Source organism: Rhineura floridana, chromosome 14 (genome assembly GCF_030035675.1).
Source record: "Rhineura floridana isolate rRhiFlo1 chromosome 14, rRhiFlo1.hap2, whole genome shotgun sequence".
Taxonomy (NCBI): Eukaryota; Metazoa; Chordata; class Lepidosauria; order Squamata; family Rhineuridae; genus Rhineura; species Rhineura floridana.
The window spans coordinates 4,692,498-4,714,002 of record NC_084493.1 but is presented as its reverse complement, the minus strand read 5'-3'; the positions used below and the strand labels follow the sequence as shown (position 1 = coordinate 4,714,002).

The 21,505-nt window shown below is 46.5% G+C and overlaps 1 protein-coding gene and 1 pseudogene across 2 annotated transcripts in view; one reads left to right on the top strand and one right to left on the bottom strand.

Moving 5' to 3' along the window:
* Positions 1–1,363: 1,363 nt before the first annotated feature.
* The window catches only part of RGMA (repulsive guidance molecule BMP co-receptor a), a 31,676-nt gene continuing 11,534 nt past the window's right edge, over positions 1,364–21,505 (top strand). The window contains exons 1-2 of one of the 2 annotated variants that reach the window (XM_061595459.1): positions 1,366–1,448; positions 5,536–5,651. In XM_061595459.1, coding sequence (XP_061451443.1) covers positions 1,423–1,448; positions 5,536–5,651 — 142 coding nt within the window. In that variant the 5' untranslated portion in view covers positions 1,366–1,422. Of the gene's footprint in view, positions 1,449–5,535; positions 5,652–21,505 lie in introns of both variants that reach the window. The other variant, XM_061595461.1, reaches the window with a different exon arrangement.
* LOC133370112 (5S ribosomal RNA) lies at positions 8,704–8,812 on the bottom strand (annotated as a pseudogene).

The following is a 21,505-nucleotide window of genomic DNA, read 5'->3' as shown; positions in this document are numbered from 1 at the left end:
AGCAAGCATTGGTATAACATGTCAATATAGCTGATAATAATCAGCGGTTCAAATCACCATGTATGCCATGACTGTGGGTTTTAATTTCAAACTGTGTGGGCAAAAATGGGTCACCGGACATCATTGTGACATCAGAGGATTGACAGGTGGGCATCCCTGGCCACCTATTAAACTTGGCCTGCAGGGGGTGAAGGAGATAAGGATTTGGCCTGCTGGCTGGATCCAGTTCCCCACCCCTGCCTTAAAAGGAAACACACAGATTCCTGAGGTAGGCAGAGAGATTGCACTGTAAGTGTGTGAGAGTGCAGGCTGCTAGTCCTCAGGGCAAAGGAATGGTGCTTTATATCAGGGCTAGGGAACCTGTGACCCTCCAGATGTTATTGGACTACAGCTCCCATCATCCCAGACCATTAGCCATCCTGATTGGGGCTGATGGCCTCTGGAGTCCCGACAACATTCAGAGGAACCCAGGTTCCCCCATGCCTGCTGAACATGCGCAGAGGTGCATGACATTTAAAAAACAATAAAAAGAGAGGTGCAGCCACATATTGGGTGTTGGTGCTTAATAGGGAATGCTTAAAAGGGAGACGTTGGTGTTCTAAGAGCACAATATCTGTAAGAGAATTTTTTTCCCCGATTTACTTAGTTGATTTGCTCGAGCATCTCAGGCAACGATGAGGAACGATGGGCCCTCCAGATGTTGCTGGAGTCCAGCTTCCATCTGTCTCAGCCAATAGTCAGAGTTGATTGGAGGTGAAGTTTAGCAACGCCTGGAGAGCCACAAGTTAGCTGTGCATGCAGGAAAGACCTCCACCCCACCTTCACATTAACCCCCCCAACATATAAAAATCCATGGAAATGCATATTGACAAATGACACAAGGATGGAGAACAACACAATTAGTGCCTTGTACATTATTCCTGATGTATTGGACAAATTGTAAGAGTTCTTAAAGACATATTGCAAGCTTAAAATAGCATGATGGGCAGTCTCAGTTGGTGGAAGGATGGAAGCCAGACGAGTGAGGCACAGTTTCCCAGACAATTATTAGCTGATACATGCATGCTAGTTACTCACTGGTTCCAGGTGGTCCAGATGCCAGTTCTCAGATAGGGCTGCCGACTGATATGCTCGTCTGCCACTTGATGTGCAGAAATCGGCAGCTCTTCATAAATATGTGCAGATCAAGTGGCTTGTAAGAGCACAGGAGCAAGAGCCATCTGAGAAAGTTAAGAGCTCTCTGCCAAAGGTTCACCTAGCCCAGCCTTTGCTAACCTCGTGCCCTCCAGATATGTGGGACTACAACTCCCATCAGCCCCAGCCATGTATTCTGGGAAGCTCATAAAACATGGCATGGAGGTGATGACTCAACCTCTTGTTTTCCTTCTGCATTTGATACTCAGAAATATATTGCATCTATCTATGGAGGTTCAATTTAGCCATTGCAGGTAATTGGTGTTGACAGAACCATTATGTGACCTATCATGTCAGGCGTTAGTGGAATTTAATAAGAAATCACAAAGGCATTTAATAAGGATTCACAAAGGCCATGATTTTCTACCCTTCCCCCTTTTTATTGCAGGTTGCAATATTTGTTTGTTTCTTAAAGAAGTCTGCAATATTTGTGTTTCCAAGATACATGTGTGTGTGTGTTTAATGTTCTTGTTTGTGGTGCTCAGGCAGGAGATGAAAGTTTGGTGTTGTTTAGATGTGACTCTTGATTGCTGCCTGTAGGAGTAACTGCATTGCAATTGCTTTGAGGTGGAATCAATTTCCCCAAATTGAGATTTTAATGGGAAGCTTGCAAGCGGCTGTTATGTCATGTGGTTTAAGGAGGCTTAGAGTTGCATTTATTCTAGATACTGGTCTTTCCCCTCCTCCCGCCCCCATCCCCGCAAAGCAGATCAGGGGGAACAGTGCCATCTGCTGGGAATTTATGAAGCCCAAACTGTATTTAAGCTTTGGAAGAGTGCAAAGATACGCCACTTGTAATTTTAAAACAACAAACAAACTGCATAATTGATTTGACTTTTCTTCAAACGCAGTCATCACACTGATGCTTCGTTGCTATTTTGCAGGGTGACAATGACATTTGACGAGAAGTCATTTGAACTCTTTGTTCAGGGGGGGGGAGATAATCAGACAGCCACTGTGGTTAGACTCTACAACTGTTAGAGTGTTTGATTAAGACCTGGGGTTCAAATCCCCACTCAGCCATAAAACTCCAGTAGGTGATCTTGGGCTAGTCACTATCTCTCAGCCCAATCTACCTCACAGGGTTGTTGTAAGAATAAAATGGAATACCATGTATATCACCTCTTTGGAAGAAGCCAAGGATATCAATGTAATAACAGACGAAGCTAGTTTCTATTAAAGTTATTCAAATGGAGACTAATTACGCTGTGGCTAAGTAGGCCATCTTTGGCATTCATTTGGAAAAGGGATGGTGAACCTGTGGCCCTTCGGATGTTGTTGGACTGCAGATCCCATCAGCCTAGTGAAGGATCGTGGGAGCTGGAGTTGGAGAATCAGCAACTTCCAGAGGGTTGCAGGTTCCCCATCGCTGAAATAAAGCAACCTTGCATGTGGCTACCAGCTTTTTAATGGACCTGTGCCGTTAGTAGCAGCTAAGCGTGTATGAAATAGCAAGTGGCAATATTTATCTCTGTGCCACAAAAAGGGTCACCTGCTGATTTCTGCAAATCAAAGCTGATGCAACAGGCACAGGAGCAGGCTAGGCTGCTTTTTTTTCCCCTGATCAGCTGGCAACCATAATTTTGCGTGAGAGTTCATACTTCCAGACCTCATTGCCTTCATATCCAGATGCTAAACACATTTTGCTTTTAAAGTTTCAAATAGCCTACACCTCAATTTAATGTGCAGAGAGTTGCTGGGCCCATTTTGCAAGGGGGAATCAAATCTCCTAATCATTTAAAAGCCTTTGAGAATGTTTATCCTGTGCAACTATCCCGCTTCTTCTCTGTGAGCCTTTGCCATTTTCTGGGGGAGTTGGGAGGGGGAGAGAGAGACCCCATAACAGTAACCTGATGTTTGACAATGAAGATTAGCATTCCGTTCTCATAATTGCACCAATACGATTCATTCTGTAAGGAAGGGGTTAGACTGCCACGCTTTAAGTTATTGAGGCCATTTTTCAGCCTAAAAATTCTCCAGATTTGCAACCCAGCATGATGCATTTTCTTCCTAATCTCGACAGATGATGTCCATTTGTTTATCAGAGGTTTGCTGAGATGTGAAATGTGTGCATATTGGGGAATGTTGTTTGGGACGGGCTCTGAGGGGAAAGTTAGTGGGAGGGGGTGGTCCCAACTACTCCCTACAGAGAACAAAATATACAGAGGGAGATTCCCAGCCAGCGCTCTGGTGAACGGTTTAGAATAAAGCCTGTGATGTGTGAAGTTTATGCCTCTGTTTGTGATGGTGACCGTCTGCCAGTCCGTGTTTACAAGAAGAGCTCTGTTCTGGCACCAGTATCTCTCTGCCGTATCGCAAGGAGGTTTCCCAAGGGCCCACTGCCCCTCAGCCTCGCAGAGGAGAAGGCTTTCAGTGGCTACTAGCCATGACAGAGATGTTCTGTCTCCACTGTTGGAAGCAACATGCTTCCCAATGCCAGTTGCTGGGAATCACGGGTGGGGAGGGCGCTCTTGTGCTCAGGTCCTGCTTGGAGGCTTCCCATTGGGGCATCTGGTTGGCCACTGTGAGAACAGGATGTGGGACTAGATGGGCCACTGGCCTGATCCAGCAGCCAGGCTCTTCTTTCATTCTAATGTGTCTGGTGCGCCTTGCTGAGGAGGCTCAGACAGTAGCAAGGAAAGGCCTCGTTGCCCGGAGACTTGCCAGTTTGCATCTGGTCTCCCATTCCATCACCCTCCCAGTCCCTTCCAGGCTGGCTTTTATGTGGCTTCTAGCAAAATGTGATGCGTCAAGACTTGCCACAGCAACCTCACATTTGCCTGTGCCTGATGCTCTTGCAAGCCCCTCTCCTGCCTAGGGGAGGAGTCTGTGCTGTCAAGGGCAAGGGGGATGATGTCCATTTTGTGGATCACTCCCTTTGGGGGAAGGAAGATTTGATGTGAAGGGAAAGTCACACTCATAATCTCACCCGCTGCATTCAGACAATCCTCCAAGCCATCGTTTGGAGGATCAAGAATGAGTCACAGACATGGGCATTGTCTTGCTACCCCCCCACACACACACCCTTTCCCTTCTTTCCTTGCCCATGCAGCTTAACCCATTACTTTGCTGCTCTGGAGCGACGATTTGAGTGATCAGTTTTCAATCCTGGCTTGGCGGGCTCGCTCAAGCCATTGTTTGCAAGTTCAGTTTCTTTGGGGGAAGCCATGACTGTTTAAAATGGTATCATAGTGCTGTAAATGTATGGTGCAGATTTGGGTAGTATTCAACTGGCTTTTACTCAGAGTAGACCTACTAAAATGAATAGCCATGACTAGCTTAGGCCCATTAATTTCAGTGGGTCTGCTCAAAGTTAGGTGAATACAATCCTTTATCTTTAAACTGGACTTGAATGGACAACCCTTCAGATAGAGGACACCTTTGATGAGACGGCTGTCCTCTGTAGAGTAGGACACATGGCCACCCTATCTGCTAATGTTCCTTTGACACCTGCATTCCTTTTCTAACACAAGGATGAAAAGCAAGCCAACAGTCTTATTAGGTGTTAGGCAGATATGATCCATTTTGTTAGGCAGATACGATCCGCGTAATGGAAGCAGAGGCTGTCCAAAAGGCTGGGATGGGTGAACCTTTCGTCTGATCCTTGCACAACTCTTCTTCTCCCGTTGTCTTATCAGTATGGCCCTGCTCAGCAACTGGTTTGACTGGAGAGGGCCACTTTGAGAAAAGCAGATGGCTGGCAGATCTTGCAGCCGCTGTTTCCCTTTTGCTCCTGGGTTGGCAACCTGCGTGTGTGTGTGGTGGTAAAGGCAAACAGCTGGGACCAGATTTGACTTGGAGGCTTCTAGCTGCTGATCCCTTCATCCAGAGCTGTCACCCTTCTCTTGCTTCCTTGGGGGGGGGGAGAGAGAGAGAGAGAGGCTTCTCTGTCTACTAGCTGAAGCGCCTGGAATCCAGCTGTAAAACATCTCTCCTCTCTCCCAACCTCTCCTTGGCTCTGTAACCGGATCCGTGCCTTGACTACGCAGGCGGGACCTTGCTGCTGAGTGGGCAGGCTTTGGCAGCCAGAAGCAGCTCTGTAGACATTGGAAGGGAACAGCAGATGATTGATGGTTGGGCTGTTCTCTATAGAGAGCGAGCAAGCAGGAGGGGGAAATTTGGGGTGTGCTCACTCAGCGCCCGGGCTGTTGGAGTTCTCCACTCAGCCAGGCTCCTGGGTCGTTTTTTTTCCCTCTGCGTCTTGTTTCTCTGCTTGTGTTTTATTTTTCCTTCATGCCTCCTCTTTCTTGCAACTGATTTCTGGTTTTGTTTGCCCTCCTTCTTACCTTTCTTTTCTCTCTCTCTCTCTCTTTCTCCTTCCGAAAACGACTCTTCTTCTAGGGAGAGGCTAGTGGTTAGAGCTGAAGCTGGATGGATGGGTATGGGGAAAGGGGCAAGAGGCAAAGCCCTTGGACTGATCCAAGCCCTCTTTGTCTGTCTCTGGATCTTCCCAACAGGTAAGGAGCACGAAATGGACATGGACATGGAAATGGACTGCCTCCAAGTCGATTCCGACTTATGGAGACCCTATGAATAGGGTTTTCGTGGAGCACAAGTTCCCTTTAAAACTTTTTTTAATGTCTTTGCAAAGCCCTTCACAAACAGCCCGTTCACTTTCTCTCTCCCACCCACCCGCACTGCCACCCCAAATCTGTGGGCCTCCCATTTGCTCCCATCTCACAGCGCTTAGCCACATGTTGGAAAACCTAGCGGTGTTGAGCCACCCAGCCTGAATCTCTCAGAGCCACTCTAATCCCACCTCTTTGTAATTTTTTTCTCACCAAAAATATTTGTGGCCTTTTGTCTGCCGCATCAAAATGCCACCATTTATTATTATTATTATTATTATTATTATTATTATTATTATTATTATTATTATCCTAGCAGAACTGAGAGGGTAAATAGATCAGGACGATTTTCAGCTCGGTTTCAGAGGCAGCAAAAGTCTACCCCATTTGGTGGCATTGAACGAGTTTCCCCGTGCCATGCATTTTGTGATGTGCCCATGTGAGATTGTGCATCTCTGTGTGTGACAGAGAAGCAGCAAAAGGTTCCCTCACTGCTAAGTTACTCTTTCCTTCACGGCTGCTTGGCTACAGGGATGGCAGCGAGATTTAGAGGCAGCATTTGTGTTTGTTAGTACAAGATCAGAAACAAGCCTTTTGACGTTTGATTTCTTGGCTGGGCGGGAAGATTCTTTGTTTTGTTTTTGCAAACATTGTCTTATAAACTTTGAGAACCAGAGAATTGCTGGAGAGGATCTTTCCAGGTGCTTTTGTTGTTGCTGCTGAAAAGTTCTGGAACCAAACATTTACATGTGCGCCTTTGCATTATGTGTGTGTGTATATATTTGTGTTTGATGTGTTGCTCAGCTGTGTTATATCTGTGATGTATAATAAACCATGATGAAATGACTTTTATTGGGGGGGGGATAGGCAAGGAATGAATCTTTTGACACACCACCACTTTTCTTTTAAAAAAAAAAATTAGAGGAACATGTTGGCAAATGCATTTATCCTGCTCTGACCTGCCTCTGGTAGTTAAGTTAGAAACCTTTAGCTAAATGGAGATTGCCAGATGTTGATCTGCTCAATATTTAACAGCAAAAAAGGGGGGGCTGCCTGCTAAAAAAACACACTAGCAGGTTTTTGGTCTCTTCTCTTCAAAACCCACCCCTCCCAAACCAAACCAAACCAAAACAATCCCTGTAGCCGGTCTCACTGGCTTTTGCACACTTGCATTCACTTGTAGCAAGAACTAGTTTTTTTGTTTTTTTTTTGCTAACATTTGGGTCTACCTCCATCCCTCCCCCTTCCTTCAGCCCATGGTTTGTTTTTATGGTGTCAGAAAAGGAGCGAATTTTCAGAATCACAGCTGAAAACGCCATCTGTTTCCAATGAATTCCCCCATTGGCTTTTCACTGTGTTTCTGCTGGATTCTTGCTTGCAAATTCCTTCAAGCTACCAGGGTTTGTTTTTGTTGGGGGAGGGGAAAGTAACTTCACACAGGGAGAGTTGTTCCTTCCAAAACTCTCCATTTCTTTACCTCTAAGGTTCCCCCCACCTTTCATTGGAGGCAAGCTGTCAGGATGGGGGGGGGGGAGAGAGAGAAGGCGAGTAGAAAGAATTATTAATTGCTCTATGAGTTGGAGTTTCTGGGATAGCTTGCCCTAGATGTGTGTATTGATTTTACTGTTAAACTTTTTCTTCTTCTTTGCAAAGTGTGAAATGATTGTACCCAGGGGAGTATTCTTTCCAAACACAAGCAAACAAAAAACCGTATTATTTTGTGTTTCTCTTGGTGGAGCACATAGCAAAAACAACAACAACCACCGTAACCCACCCACCCCTGCGAATCTTTTCCAAGCCTTCACACATTGAAGCAATTCCGATGAGATGTTTTGGAGAAAGCCAAAGCTCAGCTCCAGTCTTGGAATTGCTTTTTGAGAGCGTGCAAAAGCTCATCTCCTTGATGCAGATTTGCTGGGAAGGTGCAGAGATGTTATTGAATTCTTTTTATATGGAAACACGCTGGCACTGGAGATCAGCTTGCAAGAAGGAACTTGATCTTTGATCTGGGAAGTGCAATGGATTGTGCGTGCGAGATTCCTGATTTTTTTCCTCTCGGCAATTAAACCATATTAATCAGGACTGGCTTAGGAGCCTTACTGTGTAGTTGGCTGTGTTGGATGGGAGATAATGGGAGACACCAGGAGGTGGTAGACCGTGAGTGTTGTACAATTCAGTTGTCTACCTCCTAGTGATTGTTCTCCACCAGCTTTTTAACAGTTCTAAGATAAAACACTCAAATTTACTCTGTGTCTTGGTTTTGGATGGCTTTAGAAGAACATTAGGCAATTTCACGGAGGATAAGACTGTCAGTGGCAACTAGCCATGATGGCTATGTTTTCCCCGTCCGAATGCCAGTTCCTGGAAACCGCAGGAAGAGAGAGTGCTCTTGTGCTCAGGTTCTGCTTGAGGGTGCCCTAGAAAAATCTGGTTGACTACTGTGACAACAAGGTGCTGCATTAAATGAGCCATTGGCTTTTTCTTCCCTGACAACAGAGCATTGGGCTTGGCAGTGGTTGGTCTGGGTTCAGGTCCTCCTCAGTTAGAAGTTTGCTAAGTGGCTGGGCTGTAACTAGGGTAGTGTAAACAATGTTCCTAGCCTGGGCGCAGTTGTTGAGTGAGGGTAATTTTACGCAGAGTGCTTGGTAACGACTACTGTGTCTCCCGTCCCAGAGAACAGAAAGGGGACGGGGGAGAGAAAGGTTGCTGGACCAATTCTGCCAGACCACTAAAGGATGAGACTGGAACTCTGTTCCAGACTGAGAGCACATCGGAAAGAAGAAACCTTAAAAAAACAAAGCCCACCATTTCACTGTTGTTTTTGTTAAACACGTTCAAGTCCGTTGCAACTTATGGCGACCCTATGAATCTTTTTTGGATGTATTCCTAGAGTTTTCATGGTAAGAGGTATTCAGGGGTGGTTTACCATTGCTTTCCTCTAAGCCTATGTCACCCAATATTCCCAGGTGGTCTCCCATCCAAGTACTAACCAGGCCTGACCCTGCTTAGCTTCCGAGATCATGTGTGTGCAGGGTTGTATGGCCGTAGGCACTGTTTTGCTAGGTGACCCTAAATTATTCCACAAAGGAGTCTGGACCCAGTCATTAATTGTAAAGCATTTTGTGCACAGAAAAGTACTACAGAAATGACAGATAATAAAGGGTAGACCCTTTCAGATTAACGGACCCAAGTTGGCCGTGCTTATTCATTCCAGTGGGTCTACTCTGAGTAGGATTCGCATTGGCTACAACCCAAAAGGTGTCTTTCAGCTCCATTTAAATTCTGATATTTTAGAATGTGGATTACACCCACTGGTGGAGCCAGTGTCAAAAGTCGGCATGATCGGGCATCTGCCAAGGGCCCACACCCCAACAGGGGGCCTACTGACAAGAGTCCCATGGACCTGCTGCAGTGAGGAGATAGACTCACTGAGGGAGGGAGCCCCATGGAGATTGTCTTGCAATGGACCCGCCAAAACTTGGAACCAACACCGGGTGTGATCTGCGGAAAGGAAGGGCTGTAGCTCAATGGCAGAGAATCTGCTTTGTATGCCGAAGGTCCCAGGTTCAATCTCCGGCACCTCCAGGAAGAGCAGGGAGAGACCCCTGCCTGAAGCCCTGGAGAGCTGCTGCCAGTCAGTGTAGACAGTATTGGCCTAGATGGACTAATGGTCCTACTCAGTATAAGGCAGCTTCCTGTGTTCTTAGTTTTGACCTCAGAAGTTGGGGCTTCAGTGTGCCCCTTTGTTGGCACTTAGGTTTCTCTTGATATGTCTGTTGCTCTTTTTAAGGATAGGTTTTCTGTTGTGTTTTCACAGATTCATTGCACACTGTCTCCAGTCCTTTGGGGGGGGGCAGGAGTAGTGGGAGAGGGGTCTTAATCCCAGATAAGAACCTGCCTATTGGTAGGAAGTTTTATCCGATAAACAGATCACCGGCCTGAGCCCTCCAGGCAAGAGATGTGATCACAAGTACTGACTTGAAACTGGCACTTTGTATACCCTATGCCTCTAAGCACATTCAAAGCACACACACCCCCACAAAGAATCCTGAGAACTGTAATTTGTTAAGGGTGATGGAAATTGTAGGTCTGTGAGTGGTAAACTACAGTTCCCAGGATTCTTGGGGGTGGGGGAGAGAAATGTGCTTTGATGATGATGATTTATATCCTACCCTTCCTCCCAAAGGGAGCCCATGTTTTATGAATATGCTTTAAAGGTAAGACATATATGCAGCCACAAACTGGGAGAGGCTTAGCATTTGTTAAAACAACAGCTTCTGTGCTCTGAAAGGGTCTTGAAAGGGTCTGCATGTGGCAGTGAGTTGGCAAGATGACCGGGGTGGGTGGGGAGGAGGTCTCTTTTGACCATTTCTCAGGAAGAGGGGCTAACTGTCAGAGCTTGGCGGTAGGACGTGCGTTTTTGGCATTGCCAAAAAAAGAGGAAATGCATCACTTAACAACACGCACATTGTGTGATATTTGCATATACCAATGCATATGTACAAATGCACATTTAGAAATCATTGTTGCAATTGCAATAGGAATACAGTGCATCTCACTGCAGTGGAAAAGACTGACCAATCTGTTGATGGACAACTTCAAGGACTACCCCCCTCATCCATTCTTTTTGTTCTTATCTTTAAACTGGACTTGGACAAGACAGCCCTTCAAATAGAGGCCTGCCCTCTGTAAAGTAGAACACAGGGCCACTCTACTTGGCAGGCTAGGAGCATTAAACATTAGACTTGACAGCCAAGTGGAGCTTCCATGTTCAGAGGGAGTATGCCTCTCTATTGGATACCAAATTCTATGAGCAAGAAACAGTAGATGACTGTTTCCATAGACTCCTGCTTGTGATTATTATTATTATTAATTTATTAAAAGGGGAGGTGGGGGGATGAAGCCGCAGTATAAGTTAGAAGCAGGGTTCGCCAACCTTTTTGCACATTATCGCAAACTGGATAAACTTGTGAGGGACACCACATGCACACGCACCCACACACAGAGGCACCCACACCGCAACCAGGCCCACAGCACAACCGATTCTGTTGGCTACAATAGAATGCTTCTTTCAGGCCTAATGTTTGTGGAGGGAGACCTCTGTGGGTACATCTGCACCCCAGGGAGTCATGCGTTTTGCTTGAAAGCGTTTGTATACCAGCTGATATTTTGAAAAGCTCTAAGCAGTGTGCAGTTGAACAGACAAACAATAATTCATTGAACTTGTTAAAACAAAAGCATAGCAACATAAAAGCACGTAGAAGCAAATAAAACGGAAATTCAGGAGATCTGAACGTGTAAAACAGGGTCCAGTCTTATGGGTCAGGAAAAGCCTGGGCAAAAAAAGGCTCTGTCTTTGCAAGACATCTGAATTGCTGCTTCCTGTAGGGCAGAGGGAGGGGCATTTCCACAGTGTAGGGGCAACAGCAGAAAATGCCCATTTGGGGGCCATCATCCTATGATGTTCTGTAGGGTGTAGTACCACAAGTAGAATTTCCCCAGATGAACGACTTCTCTCTACCTGAGGTCCTGGAGACATGCTGTCTAAAGACCACCCCTCTCCAACCTGGTGCTCTCTTGAAGTTTGGATTGTACTGGCTGGGGACTTTGTGGTCCAAAGCATCTGGAAAGCATCAGGTTGGGGAAGGCTGCTGTATAGAGTGGCAACGGTGGCCTTGATGGATCAAGGATCTGGCTGGGTCAGTATAGGACAGCCCTTACAACTTTTCACCTTGATGTGATGTGAGCTTGGAGGAGGTCTTGGTCCTTCAATGTGAGGTGTGCGTGTCTATGTGTGCAAATAACAGTGGTACTGGAATTACCCGGCCAGGAGGACTGACAGGTTCTGGAGGAGGAGTGAGAGGAGCTGTTGCCTTGGATGAGCTGCATGGGCAGAGTTTTGGGAAGGGAGAAGCGTCGCAAATCAGAGTTGTGGTACCTTAATGCAACCAACAAGCTGGGAACAGGAAACACCCTGGCCATGGCTGGCTAGCCACGGAGGAACTGGACTGACTTCACCAGGACTCAACATTCACTCGTAAAAGAGTTTTAAAGGCTCTGCAACCTGCAATTGTCAAATATTGTAATTAAGAACGGAAATCCCGTAACACTGTCATTTTTATAGATAAAGAACAGCAGGGGATCCTTGATTGAAGTCCTAAGAGTTCTTTGTGTGAGAGTCTGCCTTGTTTTGCATCCGCCCCAAACAGAAAAGGGAAGGAAAGAGGGCTCTGTCCCTTCCACAAGGGCTTCCAATGTGTGCGCCTGTGACATTGCAGCGGGACTGAATTCCAAAGGGACATCTTTCCTTCGATGATGAAGTCGCAGAGTCATTAGCGCAAAAACACAATCTGGCTATCTGTATAGGGCAGGGGTGGGCCACATGCAGCAGCGGGCAGGAAGTCAGGGGCCGCATGGCAGAGGGTGCAGCTGGAGGACGGGTCAATCATGCACTCACTCATTCACATTCACACACACCCTCCACACACAGGCACGCACACATACACACCTATGATTGTGATGGGAACAAGGCACGTGGGGTTGTCTCCTCCCAATCCCAATTGCATAAACAACAGAGGAAGGTATCTTGCCTTGCACTGAGTCAGACCATCGGTCCATCTAAGCTCATCATTGTCAATACTGACTAGCAGTTGTTCTCCAGGGTTTCAGATGGTTTTTTAATTCATTTATTTGATTAATAAAACTTATGCACTGCTTGAATGTAAAAGCTTCTAAACAGTTTACAAAAAATGTTAAAAATATTTATTTGGTTGGTTTATATCCCACCCTTCCTCCCAGCAGGAGCCCCAGGCAGCACAAATTTTTATTTGTTGATAAAATTATCAACAAAGCAGTTAAAAACAGCTAACTAAAAACATATTTGGAACAGCTAATCGCTAAAAGAGAGTCAGTGTGGTGTAGTGGTTAAGGTGCTGGACTACGACCTGGGAGACCAGGGTTCGAATCCCGGCACAGCCATGACGCTTCCTGGATGACCTTGGGCCAGTCACTGCCTCTCAGCCTCAGAGGAAGGTGATGGTAAACCCCCTCTGAATACCACTTACCATGAACATTCATAAGGTCACCATAAGTCAAGATCAACTTGAAGGCAGTCCACTTCCGATAGCTAAAAACGACAATGACAGATCAACATCTTATGTGTCTGGATAGGCTTGCCGAAACAAAAACGTTTTAAGCAGGAATACAGCAACAGTGCCTGCCTGATGTCAGTAAGCAGGGAGTTCCAAAGTGGACATGCCGCTGCAATGAAAGTTTTCTTACAAAAGTGGCATGAGTATTATGTGGCACCTGTAAGAGGGCCTGTTCCGCAGTGCCTGGCTCCTTTCCAGCCCTACCTGGAGATGCAGAGGACTGAACCTGGGACCTTCTGCATGCCCAAGAGATGCTGTGCCATGAAATATATCCCCCTCCAGCATCAAACTTTGGTGGAGGTAAATTTTGCGGTGGGGAGCAGCAAACATTAGAACCACATACCTGTACCAGGCCAAAGGCTCTCTTGGATTCTGTCTAGGAGGAAGGGCGGGATATAAATTTAATAAACAAACTACACATCTGTTTACTTAGCGCACCATCAGAATGTCTGAGGAGTGGGAAGGAGGGGGAATCCGTTCAGTCCTCATTTGAATGCAAACCTATCTAAATTTGCACTTCTTGGATCGGTACACAAACAGAAAGATGAAGCTACCTTTCAGAAGTTACACTTTTTCAAGTGTTGCAGTGTAGTTCTCCAAACCCCCCCTCCAAAAAAAGTGTACAAAAAAGCATATTTGGTGAAGGTTTGCAAACAAAAAAGTATACATTTATGAAACTGGCATGCATTATATTAGGGAACAAAAAATCCGTAACGTTAGGGGAAATTGGTTGCAAAGAAAAATTGTGTGCACTAGGGAGAAACGCATGCAAACTGTGTACAGATTTTTGTGGAGTTAAAAAAGTTTGCAAACTGATGAAGAAATGGGTTGAACAAAATGTGAGACGGGGGGGGGGAAGAGAAAGTGAGAGAAATTGCAATTGACAGCTTTGTCTATCTCTGCTGAAGAAACAGTATATTGGGTTTATGATGGATTTTGGATCTGACCTTAGTTGGAAGCATTGGATACAAGCTTGAAAAGAACCAATTTTTAAATTAAGTTTGTAAATAGCCAGTTGCTTATGGCTCTGAAGGACCCAGTCCTTCTCCTCTGTCGGTCAACAGCTAAAGCTGCATACACACCACACGACTACCCCAAATAATCCTGGGAAATGTAAAGGGTGCTAGGAATTGTTTGAGAGGTAAACTGCAGTTCCCATGATTCTTTGGGGGAAGCCATGTGATTTCAATGTCGTTTAAAAGTTATGTCTGGGCAGGTGGTCTAGTAAAAACAGTGGTCTAGTAACTTATGTAGGTTATTGGCAATGTTATTTGGCTGATGAATCAGCTGCTGGTTTTAACCCTCCTTAAAAATACACTCCCTCTCACCAAACTGTCCACCTCCAGATTAACTTCTAGTTAGGCGGCTATACTTCCACACTTCTGAAAGATGTTCCAGGGAGTTTCTAAGGAAGGTGGAAGGAAAGGAGTTTTGCGGGGGGGGGGGGTACATCAGCATGCAAAGCTGGGATCCACATAAATCATTTCCCACAAAGGATTTGTCTGTCAGTTTTGCTATGCATGGGCTTCAGGAAAAATCACATTGCCATGCCCTGCTTAGATAAAGGGGGGATGTACTCCTAGCATTGATGCTCATTTATTTTTATTTCTGTTTTTCAATTGGCAGAATATGTGGTGGCCTCAATGTTGATTCTCCACACCCGTCGCTTGAATCAACACCTCCGCCTGAGAATGCTGCAATGTTTTGGCAGGGATCTCTTGTGTACATTTGTTTCGTTTAGAGTTATGTGCCTGGGGCTCTTTTTCCCTTTGGGTTTGCATGAGCGAGTGAGAGCACGTGTGCACATTGCATGGAGCCTAGTGAGCCAAGGGCATGAGTTCCCACAGTGAAGTCTCTCTGTGCCAATAACTTTATGGCGGCAGCAAGCTGAAGCCTATGGAAGGCCTTGGAGCTGGATTGAAATACACAGCTGTTATATATAGGCAAAATTCCCCTCCCCAGTAAAGATGGACAATGTGTATATGCGGAAGGAAGGCTTGTTTGTTGTAAACATCCAGGATGCCATCAGTGGCTACTAACCCAGTTCTACCTCCACTGTCAGAGGCAGTATACTTTTGAATACCGGTTGCTGGAAATTGCAGGAGGGGAGAGTGCTCTTGCACTCTGGTACTGCTTGTGGGTTTCCCATAAAGGCATCTGGTTGGCCACTGTGAGAACGGGATCCTAGACTAGATGGCCCAGAAAATCTCTCCTTATGGTCATATGAGGGTCTGTGCTATGCATTTGCGCATAGAGGCATATTGTACATGAAATGTCAGCCTATCACTGAGGGCTGGGCCACCCAATGTGGGGAACAGTGTTTCTTTTTATCTTTTAAATAAACTTATATCCCACCTGCTTTTCAAAATAACTCAAGGTGGCTAACAACTCCAAACACTGCGAGCAGTATGAACATATATTGCAATCCCCGCTTCCAAACCTAAGGCTTTGCTGAGCGTCTTTCTTCAGATTTCATCTGCTTGGCCAGTCCTGGGGTGTTTCCAGATGATCTGTTTCTTGAGCGTTCATTCTGGCTTGTTTGCAAGGAGGTTAGATGATGTTGCATCAAAGGACTTCCAGTGCATTCTCTTATTGCAAAATGCCTGATCTGTTGGGGAAGTGCGCTTGCTGAGCAAAACCTCCCAATCAACTGCAATTGCGCAATCTGACTTTGCTGGTATGTGACTGAATCCCACCTGAAAATAGTGATAGTCTGGAAGTGCCTCTGGTTTTGTTTTCACTGTTAAGAGCAAGTTTGGGGGTGGCAGTGAAGCCCTCTTTAAAAAAACAACGCCACCCTTATACTTCAGCTGTGGAGATGGAGCCATTCAGGTCTACAGTGTCTTGGTTTTTAAAGATCATTTTTCAAGCCCAGGATTACGATTTCACTTCTTAGAAACACTTCTGTTTTGAAGGTTTTGAAGTGTACCCTTTGCAGTTTGGGGGCAGAACCCTCCCTGCCTGTAAGGGTACCAGTTATGTCCAGAGTGAGCTAAAAGCAGCCCTTCTTCATCAAAAACCTGGAACATACAAGACATAGAAAGCTGCCTTATACTGAGTCAGACCATCCAGCTCAGTATTGCCTACACTGACTGGCAGTGGGTCCCCAGTGGTTTCAGACAGGGGACATTCCCAGCCCTACCTGGAGATGCCGGGGACTGAACCTGGGACCTTCTGCATGCAAAGCAGGTGCTCTGTCCCTGAGCTACGGCCCTTCCCTAAAGACATAGGAAGCTGTCTTCTATCAAGTGAGACCACTGGTCTATCTAGCTCAGTACTGTTCGCACTGACTGGCAGTGGCTCTTTTGGTTTCCAGACAGGGGACATTCTCAGCCTTATCTGGAGATGCCGGGGACCTTCAGCGTGCAAAGCAGATGCTCTATCCCTGTGCTGTGGTCCTTCCATTTCCTTCCCAAAACTTAGCTCTCCCTTTCCAATCCAAAGAGGGACAGTTTCAGGACAAATGTTTAGCTCTGGGAATGATTCCGCAGGCTGTATTTCCAATCTGTACAAAGAAGAACATACGAATGACTTTGCTGCACCAGGCCAAGGTGGATCTATCTAGCCCAGCATTCTGTTGCTAGCAGCGGGGAGCCAGATGTCTCCGAGACCTCACAAGTCAGACCCGGAGACAGTGGACCATCCCTCTCCTGTTTGTCCCTGCTCTCTGCTATTTGGAGAGAGACCCTTTCTCTCCATGGAGGCTCCCTTCAGCTACTGTAGCTCGTAGGCATTGATACACCTGTCCTCGAGGACAGGTCACCTTTCCACATTTCATCTGGTTTGGCTGGTAGCAATTCAGTTGATACTGTATAAATTGATTTTGGGTACTGTAGTATTCAATGCCAATTCTACTGAGAGTAAACCTATTGAAGCTAATTATTACCTTAGGTTCATTAATTTCAATTAACTTAGTTTGAGTTTGACCACAAGCCCCATACTTTTGGGGAGTCTTACTGGACAGATTTGGCTTCATATCCAGGGACTAACTCAGGTGTGGGGAACCTTTGGCCCTCCAGACGTTGCTGAACTACAGCTCCCATCTGCCCCAGCAAGCATGGCCAGGAATGATGGGAGTTGTAGTTCAGCAACATCTGAAAGGCCAAAGGTTCCCCACACTTGCCTTAAATGGATTACTTAAGATTTCTCATTACTTAGATTTTTCTTTCCACACTTTCCCTATTGTTGTTGTTGTTGTTGTTAGATTTGTTAGTCACTTCTTACTCTAAGGTCAGAGGGAGGCAGTGGTAAAGAGGGAGGCAATGGTAAAACCCCTCTGAATTAGGGTTGCCAGGTTCAGGGCCTGAGACTGATCATGTATCTTTAGGAGAAGAGAAAGTCAGCCAAGTGCAGGTGTTCTTGCAACACTGTAATGGGAAAAACCACACGGTGGAATTCTCCCTTCCCCTTGCACAACTTTGAAAGATACAGGACCTCTTGGAGGCAATACTCTGAATACAGCTTACCATGAAATCCCTATTCATAGGGTAGCCATAAGTTGGGATCGACTTGAAGGCAGTCCATTTCCATTTTCCTACTCTAAGGTCTCCAAGCGACTTACAACACTGTTAAAACACACACATGCAAACATCCACAGGAAGCTTTGGCAGCACACAAATAACCAACAAATAATTCCCTTTTAGTCTACTAAAAGCCTGGGGGAAATTTATTATTTATGTATTATTTAATTAATTAAGGATGGATACCCCCACACACACACCTTAGAACACCAGAATTCTGGGTCAGGCAATGGAATTGACCGGGGAAGTGCCATAGCTCAGTGGCAGAGCCTCTGCCTTGCGTGCAGAAGGTCCCAGGTTCGATCGCCGGCATCTCCAGGCAGGGCTGAGAACAGAGAGCTCAGCCTTGGATTGTGTGATGTAATAATGTGATGTAATAATGTGGAGCCTCTGAGCGTGTTCAGAGTGTGATTGCATCACCACTGAGTAATCCCAGCTGGATGAGTAGGAAGAGCTTTTAGGAGAATGAGCTCTTGGAAGAGGCATCTTGAGCTCTTTACAGCAGGGGTGGGGAACCGTATGCCTGGGGCCAAATGTGGCCCTTCAGGCCTCTCTGCTCCCCAGCCACACCTCCTGTCCCCAAGCTATGCCTCTCACTGGGCCTGTTTCACACCCTCTTTGAGTGTTTTTCGGTGTGAGTCTGTGTACAAACAAGCCTAGGTGTGCAAAGGCAAGATGGTTCACCCGTTGCTATACCCACTTCTGCCTCTGGCTCTGCCCACCATGGGCAGGTGGCCCCCGGAAGGTTGTGCAAACAGGAATGTGGTCCCCAGGCTGAAAAAGGCTCCCCACCCCTGCTTTAGAGGAAAGGCTACAGAGAATTCCTACATGAATTGCCTCCTCTTCCCGCCAACGGAACAGCATGCAATCCCAGCTCTAAAGCGTTCCAGGTGCCCTGTGCCTCTGAAAAAGATTCTTCCCTCTCCCCCCCACCGCTCCATTACACAATAAAAATCACCATTTTAGGAATGTTGGCTCTACTTTCACTCCCCTCCTCTCCTTTCACGCCTCTCCCCAAGCTGTTGAAATCTGACCCAATTCCTCTACACATGGTAGCAAATTTATTGGCCTGTATTGGATTCTTTCTTTTCTTTTTTCCAACGGCAGGGGCAGATTTCATTGTCTTCCTTCAGCCAATTCCTTGGAGCTGTTGTCTTGGGATCTTCCCACCCTCTGGTCCTTTCCCCCCCCCTTCAATCCCATTCAAATCGGTTTTATGGGACTTTCCCCCCTTTTTTTTGTCATGCAAACAAGGCTGTGATAATCACCCTATTCTTTGGCAAAGATCTGCAGCTCAATGATTAGCAGTTCAAAGGCTCCGAAGCTTAATGGCCTGTCAGGGATGGCCCGCAAAGCCCTTTCATTGGTGCTCTGGTCCTTTGCAGATTCTGTGGGTTTTGAAAGGAGGCATCAATCACTCGTCTGCAAAGGGTTGGGTCAGAGGGGCTCTGTGAAACTCCCAGTCCCTTCCATTCACAGTGGAGAAAGTTCTCTCTCTCTCTCTCTCTCTCTCTCTCTCAACATTAGAACTTGAAGACATCCAGTGAAGCTGAATGTTGGAAGCTAAGAAGAGCCTGCTGGATCAGGCCCAAATCCAGCATCTCGCTCTCACAGTGGCCAACCAGATGCCGATGGGAACCCCCCAGGCAGGACCTGAGCGCAGCAGCGGTCTCCTCACGTGTGATTCCCAGCAACAGTGGAGGGCGAACATAATAGGCATAGTGACTAGTAGCCGTTGATAGCCTCCATCCTCCATGAACCTGTCTAATCCCCTTTTAAAGCCATCCAAGTTGATGGCCATCATTGCTTCTTGGTTTGGGAGGACATCCAGGGTAGCCGAAAGGAAGGGCTTCATCATGCAGCCTGTAATTCACTTATGCGATTTGTTGGCGTAAGATTTGGTGAGGAGCCATTGGCTGAGATGGCTTCAGAAAAGGGTTTGCAGACATATGTGATTCCCAACAATTGGCATTCAGGGGTATAGTGCCTCCGACACTGGCTAGAAGCTACCGATAGACTTGTCCTCGTATTATTTTTATCTAATCCCTTGCAGTAGTGAATTCCATAGCTCAGCTATGCACTGTGTGAAGAGGTACTTGTGTCTAGATCTGCTGTTGCAGTGGCCAACCCAGATGCCTCTGGGATGCCCACAAGGAGGGCCTGAGTGGAACGCACCCTCCCCACTTGCAATTCCCAGCAACTGGCATTCGCTACTCCAAAATATCAGGGGAATATATGCCAGCCCTAGAGCTGGTGTATGTATTTTCAAAACCAGTAAAAAAAACTAGAAACAGGGGGATGAATATGTCCCTCCCTTCTCCCTTTCCACCATGTGCCCTGCAGAGCATTGGAATATTCAGAACTTCTGCCTTCTGATGACACACACATGCACCTCACTCATAGGATTGCTCTGCCCAAGACAAACTGATGTATTGTGGCATTAGAACCATAGAATCGTAGAGTTGGATGGGGCCTCTAAGGCCATCAAGTCCAACCCCCTGCTCAATGCGGGAATCCAACTTAAAGCATCCCTGACAGGTGGCTGTCCAGCTGCCGTTAGCATTCATAGAGTAAAGTTCATTTCACTTGATGTATGACGTGTTATCCTAAGGTGTGGTGGATGCATGATGTGTTATCCTAAGTTGGCAAGTTGGCACATGGGTGTTTTCTGGGGGGGAGGGTTAGGGTAATGTAAGCAGTGAGGTTAAAAGGAAACGAAATGCCAAAAAAAGAGTGCAACATGTCATGCTAAAGCTTAGATCCACCTTCCCCAACCTAGAGCCCTCCATACGTTTTGGACTAAACTCCCTTCAGCCCAGCCAGGTTGGGGAAAGGGGACTTAGATGTACATTATGGTTAAGTGACCATTCAAAAAGCAAAAATCCCGGGATTAAAGCTCAGCTCTTTAGGAAGCTGAACCATGTGCCCACTGCAACATTTTGCCTTTATTTCTTTTCTGTGCCGATCCAGGCTCAACCCACCTATCTGGCCAGATGTTACTGGATTGCTTTTGAGTGGACGGGGTATGGCACAGAGCAGCTGTCGTAACCCCTTCCCCACTCTTTGTCCCTTGGTTCAGTTTTTCCTTCCCTGGGCAGCTGGAGCCAACGAGGGCCATTTCTGTGCTAAGTCATCCACGGCTGAAACGCAGATATATTGTGAGTCGATAGAAAATGGATTCTGGGAAATTGAACAAGCAGGCGTTTCTTGGCTGTGTTTCAGATTAGTCTTGTTTTTTTCTGAGCAGCCTGCTTAGGGAGCATGTCGCCTGGGGAGGGGGAGACTCAGTTGCACATGGGGATCTGAATCTAGGACGTCTCTGCCCAAATTCCAGATGAGAGATTGAGAGAAAAAGAGGGATGTCTGTGGCCACATCTTCACTACACATTTCAAGCAGTATCATATCGCTTTAAACAGTCATGTGTCCCCCCCAAGAATCCTGGGAAACTGTCGTTGTTAAGAGTTGCTGGACGTCGTTAGGAGAGCCCTATTCCCCCCACAGAGCTACCGTCCCCACAAGTAGTTTCACAATCAATCTTTCTTCCCAGGGAACCCCGGAAATTGTAGCTCTGTGGGGGAAAGAGGAGTCCCCTAGCACCCTTCACAAATGACAGGGTGTGTGGCATGTCCCCCTCTCACAATACTAGACATGGGCCCATCCATTGAAGCTGTGTGGGAAGATTTATGACAAAAGGAAGCATAGGAGAACAATGGCTTTCGCTGCCATAAGATGTGGTTAAGACCACGAACGTGGACTGCTTTATAGAAGGCAGGGGTACCAGATTCAGGCAGGATAAAGCTATCCCTGCCTGCTAGCCATGATGCCTGTGTTCTGCCTCCACTGCTGTGAATGCTGGTTGCTGGGAATCAGAAGTGGGGAGAGTGCTCTTGCTCTCAGGTCTGTCCGTTGGGGCATCTGGTTGGCCACTGTGAAAACAGGACTCTGGGCTAGATGGGCCCACTTTGGCCTGATCCAGCGACCAGGCTTGTCTTATGTCCTTAAGAGCTGTTGTAAGGAAGACTGAGATCATGTAAGTGGCATGCTTCAAATGCGTACAATTCTGTCAGCCAG